The 15,000-nt window shown below is 35.5% G+C and overlaps 1 protein-coding gene across 2 annotated transcripts in view; it reads left to right on the forward strand.

Moving 5' to 3' along the window:
- Positions 1 to 15,000, forward strand: part of fmnl1a (formin-like 1a) — a 36,130-nt gene that overhangs the window by 7,868 nt on the left and 13,262 nt on the right. For both annotated transcript variants that reach the window (XM_046865425.1, XM_046865424.1), the window contains exons 3-11: positions 4,160 to 4,243; positions 9,276 to 9,362; positions 9,475 to 9,548; positions 9,964 to 10,047; positions 10,153 to 10,296; positions 11,467 to 11,572; positions 11,970 to 12,046; positions 12,228 to 12,321; positions 13,959 to 14,033. In XM_046865425.1, coding sequence (XP_046721381.1) covers positions 4,160 to 4,243; positions 9,276 to 9,362; positions 9,475 to 9,548; positions 9,964 to 10,047; positions 10,153 to 10,296; positions 11,467 to 11,572; positions 11,970 to 12,046; positions 12,228 to 12,321; positions 13,959 to 14,033 — 825 coding nt within the window. The remainder of the gene's footprint in view (positions 1 to 4,159; positions 4,244 to 9,275; positions 9,363 to 9,474; positions 9,549 to 9,963; positions 10,048 to 10,152; positions 10,297 to 11,466; positions 11,573 to 11,969; positions 12,047 to 12,227; positions 12,322 to 13,958; positions 14,034 to 15,000) is intronic.

Raw genomic sequence — 15,000 nt, forward strand, 5'->3', positions numbered from 1 at the left:
AACTTTAGTTATTACTTTTCTTTTTAACAGTACACCACTGAAGATTTGATTTTCATTCACAGAATTTGAAGGACACAATGATTCAAAGCAAGTTGCAATGATCTAAATTTGATACATTGTTAAGTATAGGTTCAGGGTGTTACTAAGGGACTCAGCAGTGATCCTTCGGTGGTGCTCATAAACTCCTAAACACATTAACTCATAAACTTCCAATCGACAGTTCAACATTATAACCACTGAGTGACCACTTCCTACTTAATATATTTATTTTATACAACAGCATTTTAACGACATTCACCATGTTTAATTTATTACAGTTTTTCTCAGCTGCTGTGGCGCATTTTTCGAATCATCTTTAAGATTTGCAAACCGGTAACTGCATCCTCAAAACTATTTGTACAAACTGCACAAAACATTGGATTTCTGCACTTTTCTCAAAATCCTTCGTTCATCTCTCAAAAGTAAGAATTTTGTGTCAATGAGCATCTCATTCCCATCCGAATGAAAAGTCCTTTTGTTATTGTTCACAAACAAGATCATCAGAATGTTTAGTCGTGTTGTCAGTATGACGCTGCACAGTTTCAGGATTTCTTGATATAAACTACGGTTTGGGTCACAATGATTTCTTTTGTATGGCATCTATGAATTTCAACAGTACAAATGCATTTATTTGATTACATATTTGATTTACATACAGAATTCACACTTTTACTGTTTTACTGTTCATTCGTTTCTTGGTTTTTCATCCATTTTCAGAAATTGTAATTCTGTTTAGCTCTTTATGTATTCGCTTTCGCCAATTGAAGGTTTACGAGATTCACCTTTGACCTGTTTTAGAGAACTAGTCGATTAACGGTTGATCTGATGCCGTACATGTCCCTTTATTAGCAAAGTTCAACTTTCAACTGCACAATTTATCAATTCTAGACACATTTACAAAAAAAACCTTTAAAATAAGTGTAAGTTTGACAGATGATGATGATAACTGGCTTTACCATTTTGCATGGTTTATGCAATGAACTGATGTTGAGATGTTTTGGGGGTTAAAACTATTGAGTTGAAACCAGTATAATATATTTTGATTAAATATGTAGAAAGGAGCAGACAAGTAGTTTCACTGCCCTTTTAATGTATATAATGTCCTCCAATAAGTAGTTACGCTTCCAAACATATTGCACATAGGTAATATTGCACAGTTTCAAATTTGTGTTATTGTACATTTATTGCATAAAATGTATGTTATTGTTAATGTTATTGCACAGATAAAAACACAATAACAGTGTATATTTTGGTATCTGGTTCTCTGGAAGCAGCTCTGATTGTAAAGTCTAATAGCAGCAGGGAGTAAAGACCTTCTGCATCGCTCTTCAGACACTTTGGATGTAACAGTCTGTCACTGAAGGAGCTGCTCAGAGATGAAACTGTTTCATACAGGGGGTGAGAGACGTTCTCCAGGAATGATGATAGTTTAGTTCCCATCCTCCTTTCTCCAACCTCATGTACAGTGTCCAGGGGAATCCCCAGGTCTGAGCTTGCCTTCCTGATCAGCTTGTAGCAGTAGAGATGCTGCTACTCCAGCAGACCACACCATAGAGGATGTCTGAGCCAAAAAAGCTCTTCAGCAGCTCTCCTTGCACTCCAAAAGACCTTAGTCTCCTCAGCAGAAAGAGTCTGCTCTGTCCTTTTTTGTCAAAGCTGCACAACTGCTGTATTATTAATCAAATTCAGAATCAGTGATTGATTTTGTAATATTTGGAGCATGAATTAAAATGAGCGCATGCACCACCTCCAAACCGGTGATGATTTATACAAGTCACAAATAGATGCACCAATATGCACAATTAATGTTGACCTTGCTGTGACCTTGACCCTGATATAATCTGCTCTAGCTCACCTGCTGCTTGAGGACAATATATATATATTTATATTCAGTACCTGAAGGTCCACCCTTTTGGCGGCATGAACAGAAATCTTCATAAACACACTCTAAAATCTAGTGGAACATCTTCCCAGAAAAATGGCGGTCCGTATAACAGCAACAAGAAGCACCTATAAAAACACGTGCCAGTATGCTGACAAGTTGTCAGTTACGTAATCTGATTTCAAGATCAAGTAATTCTTTCCATTCCTATTTCCCCTGATGTTGAGAGAACACCATAGAGACCGCTTGTAAACACAAGATGTGCGTCACTCCGTGTGTGGTTCGAGTGTGTGGCTTACACAAACCCAAAGATATGTAGGTTTATTATGTTGACTCAACTCTGCTACATTTTTTTTCTCTAGTAATGATGTAATCAAGAGTGTTTCAGGACACGTGTTTCTATAAAAACATTATACAGGTGTACTGAGTCTTATGGATGTTTTTCTTTTTCTCGGTTGGGCGACCCACAAATCAGTACAACAATAAAGCCGGGTTTTAAAAATAATTCTATAAAGAATATCTATAAAAAAATTATTTCGATTTTTTTATTTGTTTGTAATTTAATAGCTAGTGCATCTGTAAAATATGTGTAGGAGGTTTTATAACAAAATTCGAATCCAGCAATTTGAGGCGAAACACATCATATCACGATAAATCTATAAGTATAAAAGATTGCACGTTTAGTGCCTGTAAGTTTGTTCCTTCTGATTTTAAGTTTATTAGCTCAGTTTAAGTTTATTAAATTGTATTAACTTTCGATAGTTTGCACATGTTTTAATAATAAATGAAGAAGAAGTGGTTAGTGTTTATTTTTATTTATTTATAAATTTTTAAAATAAATATTTGTAAGCATAAACAAATATGCTTTCATTGCCAGGGTGAAAACCCACTAAATTTGTCAAAGATTATCATTTTTAACATAAATAAACCGCACCTGTCTATAAGCCGCAGGTGTCTACACTGAAACCAATGAACTTTACACAGGCTTTAACAAAAGACAGTGTCTGTTACACGGTGTAACGGGTGAAATATGTTGCGCTTCCTTTAAGAGCATAGCGGCATTTTGGGAAGAGCCTGGCGCTGATTTTTCCGGTATTACTGCATGTGTGTAAGACCGAGGAATATGTCCTTATTATTTTCTGATGTTTATTTCTAAGTTTCTTTGACTAACCCGTAACACTGTTGCCAAGAAAAATAAAAAAGCACGAGTTTTGGAAACCTGTCTGTGCTTATATGATTTCTGTTGTAACTGGAGTTAGCGAGCTCTCCCTTCACCCAGACTCAACACGCTACAACGGCTTGTATTTAAACAGTAGCCTACCAAGAAAGTCATTGTTCACTGTCTTCCTCCTTTCTTTCACAACTATTTCTCTCGGGAGTTTATCTTTTGGCATCGTCGTGCGTTTAAAAAAAAACTTTTTTTCTCCTGATGCCGTGCAGCTCAGAACACAGGTGAGGTGCGTTTTTTCGTTTCCATTCGGAAATTTCATTGGTCTAATGTTATGGGGCTCAGTTTTTTGCCCTGTCTGTTACCTTAAAAACTTACCTAAAATAGAAATTAAAAAAAATATAAAAAGTCAATAAAAAAAATTATTGAATAGATTCAGTATATTAGAATAGAATTGAATAGAATCAAACCAAACAAAACCCACAACAATTGTAATTTATAATTAAACATGGTTGCAGTAATAAAAATGTAAATAGAAGATGTAGCTATATACAAGCATGTTGCATCTTTTGCATCCGAGGACGCAAATAAAGTGTGAAATTGAAAAGCCTAATATAGAGTCATTGTGCAAGATGTGCAGTTTGAAATGTGTATGTGCAAAAGGCAGGCAGAATGAGGTAGTTGGTATTGTGCAAAAAAAGAAAGCAGGTTGTGGTTTTTGTACATAAGAGTCCAGTCTCTCGTCCTCGATGTTCTGCAGTATGAGAGCCTGAATCCGGTATTTCATTGGGTATTTTTCTTCTTTTTTTCAATACTCTGAAACTTGAAATTCCCGTCTGTGGCAATGACGCATAGTCTACACGGTTTTGATCAAAATTAAGCTCAAAACCCCCTTTTGTCTTTTCTTATTACTTACAGATAAATAGTATTTCTTGTACAGGTTATACCCCAAACATCTTCACAAAGTTACAGTATTGACTAAACATACAAAATAAACACACGTATATTATAATTTGTTTCTACATGAACGTCTGTGTTTCTGACATTCGACTCCTCTCTTTTCTCCACAGAGCTCCATGAACCTGCCTCCTGATAAGATGACACTTCTGAGTCAATATGATAATGAGAAAAAATGGGAACTGGTCTGCGATCAGGTAAAAGCAAGTTGTAGGAAAGAGCAAAATATGAGGACGAGGTGCCAAATATAGGTGCGGACATTTGAATAAATATCGTAGGTTTGATATCATGTCCTTAGAATTATATCTAATCGTAGACTTCGTTGAGTAAGGCTCTGTTTTATGATGGTGCGATGATGGAGATATGATGAAGTTACAGGCAGGATTATGTCAAGGTTTGACCTTTCCACCAGAGCAGAACTGATACAAGCCTGCAGGCAGAAAGTCTCTATGTGACTTTTTCCCCAGTAATGGCCCTGCTTTTTCTATAACACAGGTGTGTGTTACAATAAAAAGCATTACCGAAAGGAGTTCAAGAAACTTCAACACAAACTGAAGTAGGTGTAGTTCAAAGAAACATCAAAGTCAAACATATAATAATGCATATAATACTAAGCTTTTATTGGTCTTTAACAACATAAACAGGAATATAACAAATGCATTTCCTGGACCCTGAATAATTTGTGGTGTTTTGGTTAAACACTAAGTAACAGGGAAATTCCCATATGTGGCCTTTTTATATACGTAAAATCACCTCAATTATCAAAATGTCTGAGGTAAATGTAACCGCTGTCTGATAATATATAATCAAAAATACATAAATTTGCATAATAAAACTGTTCAAAGCGTATAAACATTAAAATAACATTGACTCCGTTCATTGATTTGTTCAATTTTTACTAATATCCTGAACAATGATTTAGGTCTATTATTATTATTATTATTTAGAACATACACTAGACAAAAGTTTGTGGACACCTGACCATAAGATTGGTATGTACTTTTTGAACATCCCATTCCACATCGATTCCCCATTTGCTGTTATAATAACCTCCACTCATCTGGGAAGATCTTCCACTAGATTTTTGGAGAGATTTGTGCTCATTCTGGCACAAGGATGTTAGTAAAGTCAGGTACTGATGTATGTGAGGTGAGGAGGTCTGGGGTGCAGTCAGACTGAAATATTCATCCCAAAGGTGTTCAATAGGGTTGAGGTTAGAGCTCTATAGTAGGAGATCTTCCATTCTATTGCATTTAAAGCAGATCTTCGTGGAGCTGTCTTTATACGCAGGGGAATTGTCATGCTGGAACAGATTTAGGTCTAAAAGTTAAGTTATGGGAAAATTTCACGCTTCAGCATGCAAAGACGTCCTAAACAATTGTGTGCCTTTAAATTTGTGGTAACATTTTGGGGAAGAACCACATATGGCTGAAAAATCAGGTGTTCCAAATACTTTTGTCTAAAGTGTATAACTTTCCTCAAAGATTAGTTGGCAATACACTGGTAAAATGAATTGTCTAGCTTTAAATTTAAACACCAAATTGAAAACAATGAGAGATGTGAATGAAATTCGAACGTGTTTTGAGAAATTATTCTCGATGTAGACCATGAATCTTTGTTTAGTCGCTCTGCATAAAGATGCCCCCTGTAATTTGTTGTTTGGTGTAGAGTTTATAGAATCTGCAGTGACCGAAAATACAATTTTAGGTCAAAGGTAGTTTAAAAAAAAAAAATTCCACTGCACTAGTAAAACTGAAATGGCAATACAACTGTTATAGCACTTTAACCATGTCACTGAGTGTGCATTCATTTCTGTTAGAAAAACAAAACCAAAAAAACAATAAGGCAAATCGGACAGGGAATTAAAAAAAAGTCCCAAAATAAAAAATAAAAAAAATAAAAAAATATATATATATATTATATATATTCAGCACAAAACTCTTGACTTAATCAACTCAGTGTATGTGAAAAGACTCTAATGTTACTATTAGCAACCAATCTAATAATATAATGATATCTATGTCAAACACCTGAAATAAACACCTGATATCTACTAAAAGGATCATGAGCCCAAACCTTTTTTTTTTCTGCTTCAAAATAATCGCTCAAATAAGGCCACGGGTGTTGCAGTGAGTTCGAATTAGGAGTTCCTTCCATCATTTATTCCTCTTGAAATGTTCTGCTTGCTGTTAAACAGATGCTGAACTGTATGTTGGTGATAAGTAGATGCCATCAAAACAAGTTCAAAACAGAGAGTGCGCTCGAAGCTGATTGGTGGATTGCTGCGTGTTTGACCAGTTATGTTTTTATCCTCATAAATAAAAAGTAATGACTGATTTAGAAAAATGTAGTTGACTAAAAAGTTCAGTATTTGACTTTGAAATGCAGTGAAGTTAAAGTAAAAGTACAGAAGTAAAGACAGTAATGAATCACTTTTACTTTTACTGTCTACCACCATTCCACTCAGCCCAAATCACTCGTTGTAGAGGAACTATTATTTCATCAAAGGAGCAGCCTGAGAGAAGGGAGAAGTGAGAAGTTAAAACAAAGTAGATTGTAGAAGATGACACTCTGTGTGTGTGTGTGTGTGTGTGTGTGTGTGTGTGTGTTGGTGCTTACTCCAGGATAGAACAAAAGTGGTATAATGAAGTAATCAGACGTCTCATTGAAAGATTGGCATTCAACTTAAAGGGTTTCTTTAGTGGACACCGAACAAAGAACATCGCCTTTAAAGCCCATGATACAGAGCCCATGATTCACATTGAAGCCTGGATTTTTCATTAGAGCATTTTGAGATCCTTAAAATGGGAATCTCAATGCGGTCTTCATTTGTATTTATATAGTAATTGTTAAATCTTTCGAAAGAGCAGGAACTGGCAACCGGCTGACAATCGAAAATGGAATCATTAAGGAGAATGAACTGAAACTTCGACAAACTCAGCTCCAGTTAGAATCGCATATTGCCTGCAGTAGGTGTCGTTTGCTAACATTGTAAAAAACCTCCATGCATCAACTAGCTATGAAGCTGTCATGACCTTCAGCAGCTTGGTTGGTTTTTTAGATTGTATAAAAGATTATTAGAAAGATTATTTGATGGCAATAATTATGAGGGCAGACCAAAAAAAAAAGCAGATTGATGGATAACATAAACTGAAATCAAAGCTAATAGAGAAAGACGAGGTCATTTTAGCGTATAGCAGGTGGAGTGAAATCATTTGACTGATTGTGCAATAACAAGCACATTCAAATAAAAGTAGCATTTCTGTTACTAATGTAACATGCAAACACACGCAGGACCTCCAAGAATCAAGGTACAGATAAAGACGTAACTATGACAGTGTTGCGAGGTGCGATCGTATTTCCTGTGTTAATATTTACATCTCACTATGGCAACCACAAGCTGCTAACTCGCATTCTGCGGCTGCAAAAGCAGCAAAATGTCATAGCAATGAAGGCCGCAAGTCCCAGAAGTGTGCTTCCTCTCTTCTTTTTCACTGTGGGTTAATGAGGACAAATGAAATAGAATGAACTGTAGTCATAAAGTCAGTCAACCAACATGTGTTACGCTCTGTACAGGTTTACATTCCATTGAAAATATATCAATTATATACTATATACTTAATCAAATATATTTAATGATAGAAGCTATTATTTTGTAATGTCTAGGTATTTAATGTTTATAGAATATCTTACATCTATCAATCTACTGTCCATCCATCCATCCATCCATCCATCCATCTATCCATTCACTCATGCACCTAATTATTCATGAATTCATCTATTAAACAATAATGTGTGTATATATATATATATATATATATATATATATATATATATATATATATATATATATATATATATATATAATGTGTATAAAAAAAATATGTACATATATTTAAAAATACGTTTCATCCATCCATTCATCCATCCATCCATCCTTCCATCTTTTAATTCATTATCCATCCATCCATCCATCCATCCATCCATCCATTCATCCATCCTTCCATCCTTCCATCCATCCATCCATCCATCCATCCATCCATCCATTTATCTGAAATCGGAATTGAGTTATCTTTTTATCCACCAATTTTCTAATTACACTCTCCTTCCATCTATCCCACTATATATTCACTATATATTCACTAATACCTAGACATTTTGTAATGTCTAGGTATTTAACGTTATAGAATATCTTACATCTATCAATCTACTGTCCATCCATCCATCCATCCATCCATCCATCCATTGTTGAATCTATTTATCCAAATTATTATTTGACTCATCTTTCCACCCACCAATGCACTAATTTCACTCTCCTTTAATCTATCCTCTATTCATTTATTTATTATTTATATATTATTTATCATATATATTTATTATATTATTATTTATCTCTCCTTCCTTCCCACTATCTGGTAAACAATGCCTCCATCCATTCATCTATCCACCAACCCATCCATGTATTCATTAATTAAACTATTCCTCCATCCATTCATGTAATTTTTTTCTGTCCATCCAAATATCTATTAATGAAACTCTTTATCCTGTTTATTACAAATTCACACATTCATTCATCATCTATTGAGCCATTAAACTATTCTTCCTTCTATTAATCCAAAGATTCATTTAATTATCTATTCACCCAGCATCTATTTATCCATTTATGAAATGCTTCATCCATCTACCCAGCCACAGATTCATTAAGTATATTTTTCGTTTAGGTGATCCATTCATTCGTTAATCAGATCTAACAATCTATTCATTTATCCTTTCATCCATACATTCATACATCCATTAAACTACTAATCTATAAATCTAAATGTAAATTTTTTTGACCTATCCATCCGTCCATCCATCCGTCCGTCCATCCATCCATCCATCCATCCATCCATCCATCCATCCATCCATCCATTCATCCATCCATCCAGTAAATTACCCTTTTATCTCTTCCTCCACATATTCTTTCATGAAGCAATTTTCCATTAGTCACTCCATCCAATAAAGGAGATTTCAATCTATCCATCCCAATATTTATATATTTTTTTCTTTCATCCATCAGTTCATCCATCGATTACACTATTTATTCTATCTACTGTACCTATCTGTATATAGCATGTATCCATCCTTCCATCCATTGATCCATCCATCCATCCATCCATCCATCCATCCATCCATCCATCCATCCATCCATCCATCCATCCATCTATCCTTTCTCTCTGTGTCTATTAGGAGCGTTTCCAGGTGAAGAACCCTCCATCTGCATATCTAAATAAGATCAAGAGCTTCTACCAGGACCAGGGAGGAGTGACACGCAGGGTTTGTCTTCACCTTCTTCTTTCCTTTTCTTTCTTTTCTTTCCTTTTGAGCAGCAACCTTGAATATTTCCTGGACAAAGGTAAAATTTCTAATCTAACTACCTGCTCCACAGTTTAAAAAGCGTATTCAGGAGTCCACCCAGGTCCTGAGAGAGCTGGAGATCTCCTTGAGGACCAATCACATTGGGTAAGATTTTCATTTGCCCCCACCCTGGCACTGCGTGGTGCTGGAAGAATACAGACATGACTTACAGTAGGGGAAATAATGATTTAAACCACTTCTGATTTTGTGAGTTTACTCCCTTGTAAAGACATTAACAGTCAAGAATTTTTATGGTAGGTTTATTTTAACGAAATTTTTATTTTAACAGAATCTAAGCAAACAATCCAGAAAAAAATACAACGAAGGTTAGAAATTAATTTGTATTTGATCGAGTGAAATAAGTATTTAATCCCATACCAGCCAGCAACAATTCTGACTCCCACATGTGTATAAAAAACCCGTCACAGAATCAACCTCTTTTTTCAAACCTCTCCACCACCATGGGAAAGACCAAAGAGAGTACCTTTATAATAACCTTTTTTCTCTTTCTTTTTATTAGATGGGCTCAGGAGTTTCTGAATGAAGAGAACCAGGGTTTGGATGTGCTGGTGGATTATCTGTCCTATGCTCAGAGTGATGCACAGTAAGAGCAATCAAATAACCAGTTTTAATGAATATTTAATTAGCATTGCAAGTCTTTACAGCATGGAGACTTTAACAACGATTTGATATCCATTGGGTACTGCAGGTTTGAGGTGGAGTCAATGGAGAATGGAGGTTCTGTTTCAGACAACAGGAAGTTGTCTGAGAGATCCATGGAGGATATAACCAAAAACACCACAATCTCAGCCACGCAAGGCATGACCCGGGCTGCTCGTGCTTTCACCGTCCGGTCAGTCACTTGGCCAAGCCAAACAGTTTTACCCACATCACACTTTCTCATTCATCTCCAGTAACCGCTTTATCCAAGTCAATCCATCAATCCATTCATCCATCCTTTCATCCATCAATTCATTCATCCATTAAACTACCTATCTATAAATCTAAATGTCATTTTTTATACTTATTCATCTCTCCATCCAGTCATCCATCCACCCATCCACCCATCCATCCATTTACTCATACACCTAATTATTTATGAATTAATACATTAAACAATAATCTATCATCTATCTAAACAATTATAAATGTATTAAACTGTTTAACATCCATCCATCCATCCATCCATCCATCCATCCATCCATCCATCCATCCATCCATCCATCCATTCATTTATTCATACACTTAAATATTTATGAATTAATCCATTAAACAATAATATATAATCTACCTAAACAATTTTACATTTATTAAAATATTTAGCATTCATCCATTTCTTCATCTCTCCATCTCTCTATCCATTCATCCCTCCTTCCATCCATCCCTCCCTTCATCCATCAATCTATCAACCTAATTATTTATAAATTCATGAATTCACCTACAGTATTAAACAATAATCTATCATCTATTTAAACAATTATGCATGTATTAAATTCTTTTTCATCCATCCATCCATCCATCCATCCATCCATCCATCCATCCATCCATCCATCCGTCCGTCCATTTAATTATACACCTAATTATTTATAAATTAATCCAATAAAAAATAATCTATAATCTACCTAAACAATTATAAATGTATTAAACTATTTAGCATTCAACAATTCCTTCATCTCTCCATCCGTCCGTCTGTCCGTCCGTCCGTCCGTCCATCCATCCATCCATCCATCCATCCATCCATCCATTTAATCATACACCTAATTATTTATATATTAATCCATTAAAAAATAATCTATAATCTACCTAAACAATTATAAATGTATTAAACTATTTAGCATTCAACAATTCCTTCATCTCTCCATCCGTCCATCCATCCATCCATCCATCCATCCATCCATCCATCCATTTAATCATACACCTAATTATTTATGAATTCATCCATTAAACAATAATTCATACTAAGTAGAAAAGAAAGACTTTGCTACACAGAATTTACAGTACACTTGTATATTTTTCCCCTCAGTCTGTCGAATCTGGCACAAGGCAGAAAATCTCTGAGAACTCGTTTAAGCCAAAGAGATGACGTCCATGTTTGCATTATGTGTCTGCGAGCTATTATGAACTATCAGGTGCGAAAAAGAACACACACACACACACACACACACACACACACACACACACACACACACACACACACACACACAAAACCAGTGAAAAGGTGTATTATTGTACTATTATTGTACCATATCACAATTCTGTACTATATTACTGATTTATGTTATAGGCTGCTCAGATGATTAACAGAGGTGTTTCCTGTACATATGACAATAAGCTTAAATCTTGAATATGTACATCTTATTTTAGGGGAATTATTACTTACCACTAATGACTATTTTAGTATTTTGATACACAGTTTTATTGCAAATATATATTTAAATCTGTGGACGTTTCTGTGTACCATAATCTCTGCTCCAGGATTATTTGTAGTAACGTTCCTATTTTTTAAAATTCTTTTCTCTTGGACAGTCTGGCTTCAACCTGGTGATGAGCCACCCTCACTGTGTGAACGAAATTACGCTCAGCCTGAACAACCGGAACCCCAGGTAAAGCGCATCTGTGCGTCACAAGACGTGTCGATTTTGAATTTCGATTTGCATACGCTATGTAAGAGGCACTGCTACGTATCTATTGTATCTTTGTGTTCGTTTACTCTTGTGTCTGTTACCATTACATTTGCATGCTGTATCTCTGCGTCTCACACTGTGGCACGTTGTTGTTGTGCAGGACAAAAGCCCTTGTGTTGGAGCTGCTGGCTGCTGTGTGCCTGGTTAGAGGTGGACATGACATCATCATCTCAGCCTTTAACAACTTTAAGGAAGTGAGAATATAACGCATGCGCTTTGTTGTTTTGTTTTTTGTGAAGAAACAAAAAAAACCTCTCACACAAAAAAGTGCAATATCCTGCATGGGAGTGTGTCATGTGATACAAATCAGTGGTATAAATCCAGTGTGGTGTAGAAACTAGGGATGCAGATAAAGAGAAAAACAGACAGAATAGACGGACGATTGAGACTGGAGATGTACAGACAAGGCATTAACAAATAAACAAAGTCACTGTGTTTCTTTAATAACCGCCTGGTAACAGTTCCAGCTGAACCCAATTTTGACCTGGACTGATGTAGCTGAGGTCGAGGAACTGTCAGCACCACCGTGGTGTGTGTCCTTACTAGTGCATTCCAGCATTACATAATAGTAGGGTCAAGTGCCTGATTTATTTCTCAATTCATCTCAGTCGCTTTAGAGCATTTCTCAAATCATTCTTAATATTTGCAAACCAGTAAATACATTTTTCAAAACAATTTGTACAGACAGAACCACACAATGGGTTTCTTGAAAAAGCCTGCACTTTTCTCAAAATCCTCAGTTCATCTCTGAAGTTTTCATGCCATTAATCGTCTCATTGGCGTCAGAATAACAAGTCCTTCTGTCACTGTTCACGTTATCAGTATGATGGCGTACGCTCGCGGTATTTCCTGATGTAAACTACGGTTTGGGTTACAGTGATTGATGAAAAATTTCTTCTGTACGGAATCTATAAATTTCAACAACACAAACGTACACATTACTGTACGTGGGCTATCGATTACAAGAAACCCGACATGATTCACACTTTTACTGTACTGTACTAGTGATCGTTCGTTTCCTGATTGTTCATCCATTTGTTTTTCTCTGTCGCCAATTCGAAGGTTTCACGAGATTCACCTTGAACCTATTTTAGAGAACCAGTTAACCGAGATTTATCCGCACAATTTATCAATTTAAAATACATTTACAAAAAAAAAAAGTTGTATTTTTGTTATGACAACTCGCTTAATCATTGTGCATTGGACAATTGTACACAATCAATTAAATAAATGTAACAAAGCATTTTGTTCAAGGGAACAAGAAATTGCTTTTATTATGTGCACATGGCTACATAATTGTGGATGTGGAAATTGAACAAGCAGGATTTAATTTCTGAGAAAGGCTCCAAAGCAACTGAGAAAATCTGTAGTAGGACAATCCAACATCGTAATCCTGCGTCTAAATCAAGCTCAGGTTATTGTCTTCAAATGACATTGAATGACCTCAGGCTTTCAGGAGCAAGTAAACTAGCACTTCTCCCACTATTCTTTCTCTTAACTGTGTTTTTAGACTCGTGGTATTTTTAGGTTCTTGTGTCAGTGTGTATGAACTGACAGAGATTTCTGCAAATTGGTTTGGATGTGGGCATCATACAAAGGTTGTGATGTTAAATGTTGACCTTAGATGAATTTTGGGGGTTTCTTCAGATACAAACGCATAATTCCACATTTTGGGCCATTAAATAACGTTCTACAGGATACCAATTCTTTCTTTCTTTCTTTCTTTCTTTCTTTCTTTCTTTCTTTCTTTCTTTCTTTCTTTCTTTCTTTCTTTCTCTCTCTCTCTCTCTCTCTCTCTCTCTCTCTCTCTCTCTCTTTCTTTCTCTTTTAGGTGAGTGGAGAGAAGAACAGGTTTGAGAAGCTAATGGAGTATTTCAGCAGTGACGACAGCAACATTGACTTCATGGTGCGTTTCTTTCTCACCTCATTATACCACAGAAATATGAACTGTATGAACTCGTTGGTGTGTCTGTGTGTGTGTGTGTGTGTGTGTGTGTGTGTGTGTGTGTGTGTGTGTGTGTGTGCAGCAAATTCAGTTCTTTTCAATATCATTAATTGCAGTTTTTTATATTAATGCCTGGCTACTGCCGAACTTCAACCCAGTTTTTAAACACTCCGATTTAATTCAATTCAGTTTTATTTGTATTGCACTTTTTTACAATGGACATTGTCTCAAAGCAGCTTTACACAAATAAAGCGGTAATAATGTTATATAAAAGAATGTGTACATTCCGTGCCTACAAGTTCCTTATAATTGTTTATCTCTAATGAGCGAGCCAGTGGCAACTGTGGCAAATAAAAACTCCCTGAGACGGCATAAGGAAGAAACCGTGAGAGGAACCAGATTTAAAAGGGAACCTCATCCTCATCTGGGTGGCACCGAATGTCCATTCATTGTAATTACATTGTTGAGGTTTGCAGTAACAGGGTATAAAAACTGTAGTAGACTGTTGATATTAATTACAGATAAAATCAGTCCTCAAAGCTCTTCAGTTTAGTCTTTTACTTGTTACTTGTTATATTTGTAAGAATGTTTTTTTATATATATTTAATATACTTAGTTTGGTTCTTTACAGAGATTGTTAGATTGTGAAAAATATCATTAGATTATACAAGATTGAAAGAAAGCTTAAACTGATTAAAAACCGTCCAAAACGATTGAAAAACGTCAAGAAATTTGTTGTCGTTTTATATATTGTTTAATTTAATTTATTTTTTCTATATGGTCATTTTAAAGTCATTTTGATTAGGAAGTTTCAGCATAGAAGGACAGACTTTCTACAAGTCTTTCTACAGCAGAAACAGGGAGAAGTTTGGTTTATCTGGTTCACCTGTTCAAAGTTGTGTTATTTCATCACGGTAGCTTAGTGCTT

This window comes from Silurus meridionalis, chromosome 14 (genome assembly GCF_014805685.1).
Source record: "Silurus meridionalis isolate SWU-2019-XX chromosome 14, ASM1480568v1, whole genome shotgun sequence".
In the NCBI taxonomy this organism is placed as follows: domain Eukaryota; kingdom Metazoa; phylum Chordata; class Actinopteri; order Siluriformes; family Siluridae; genus Silurus; species Silurus meridionalis.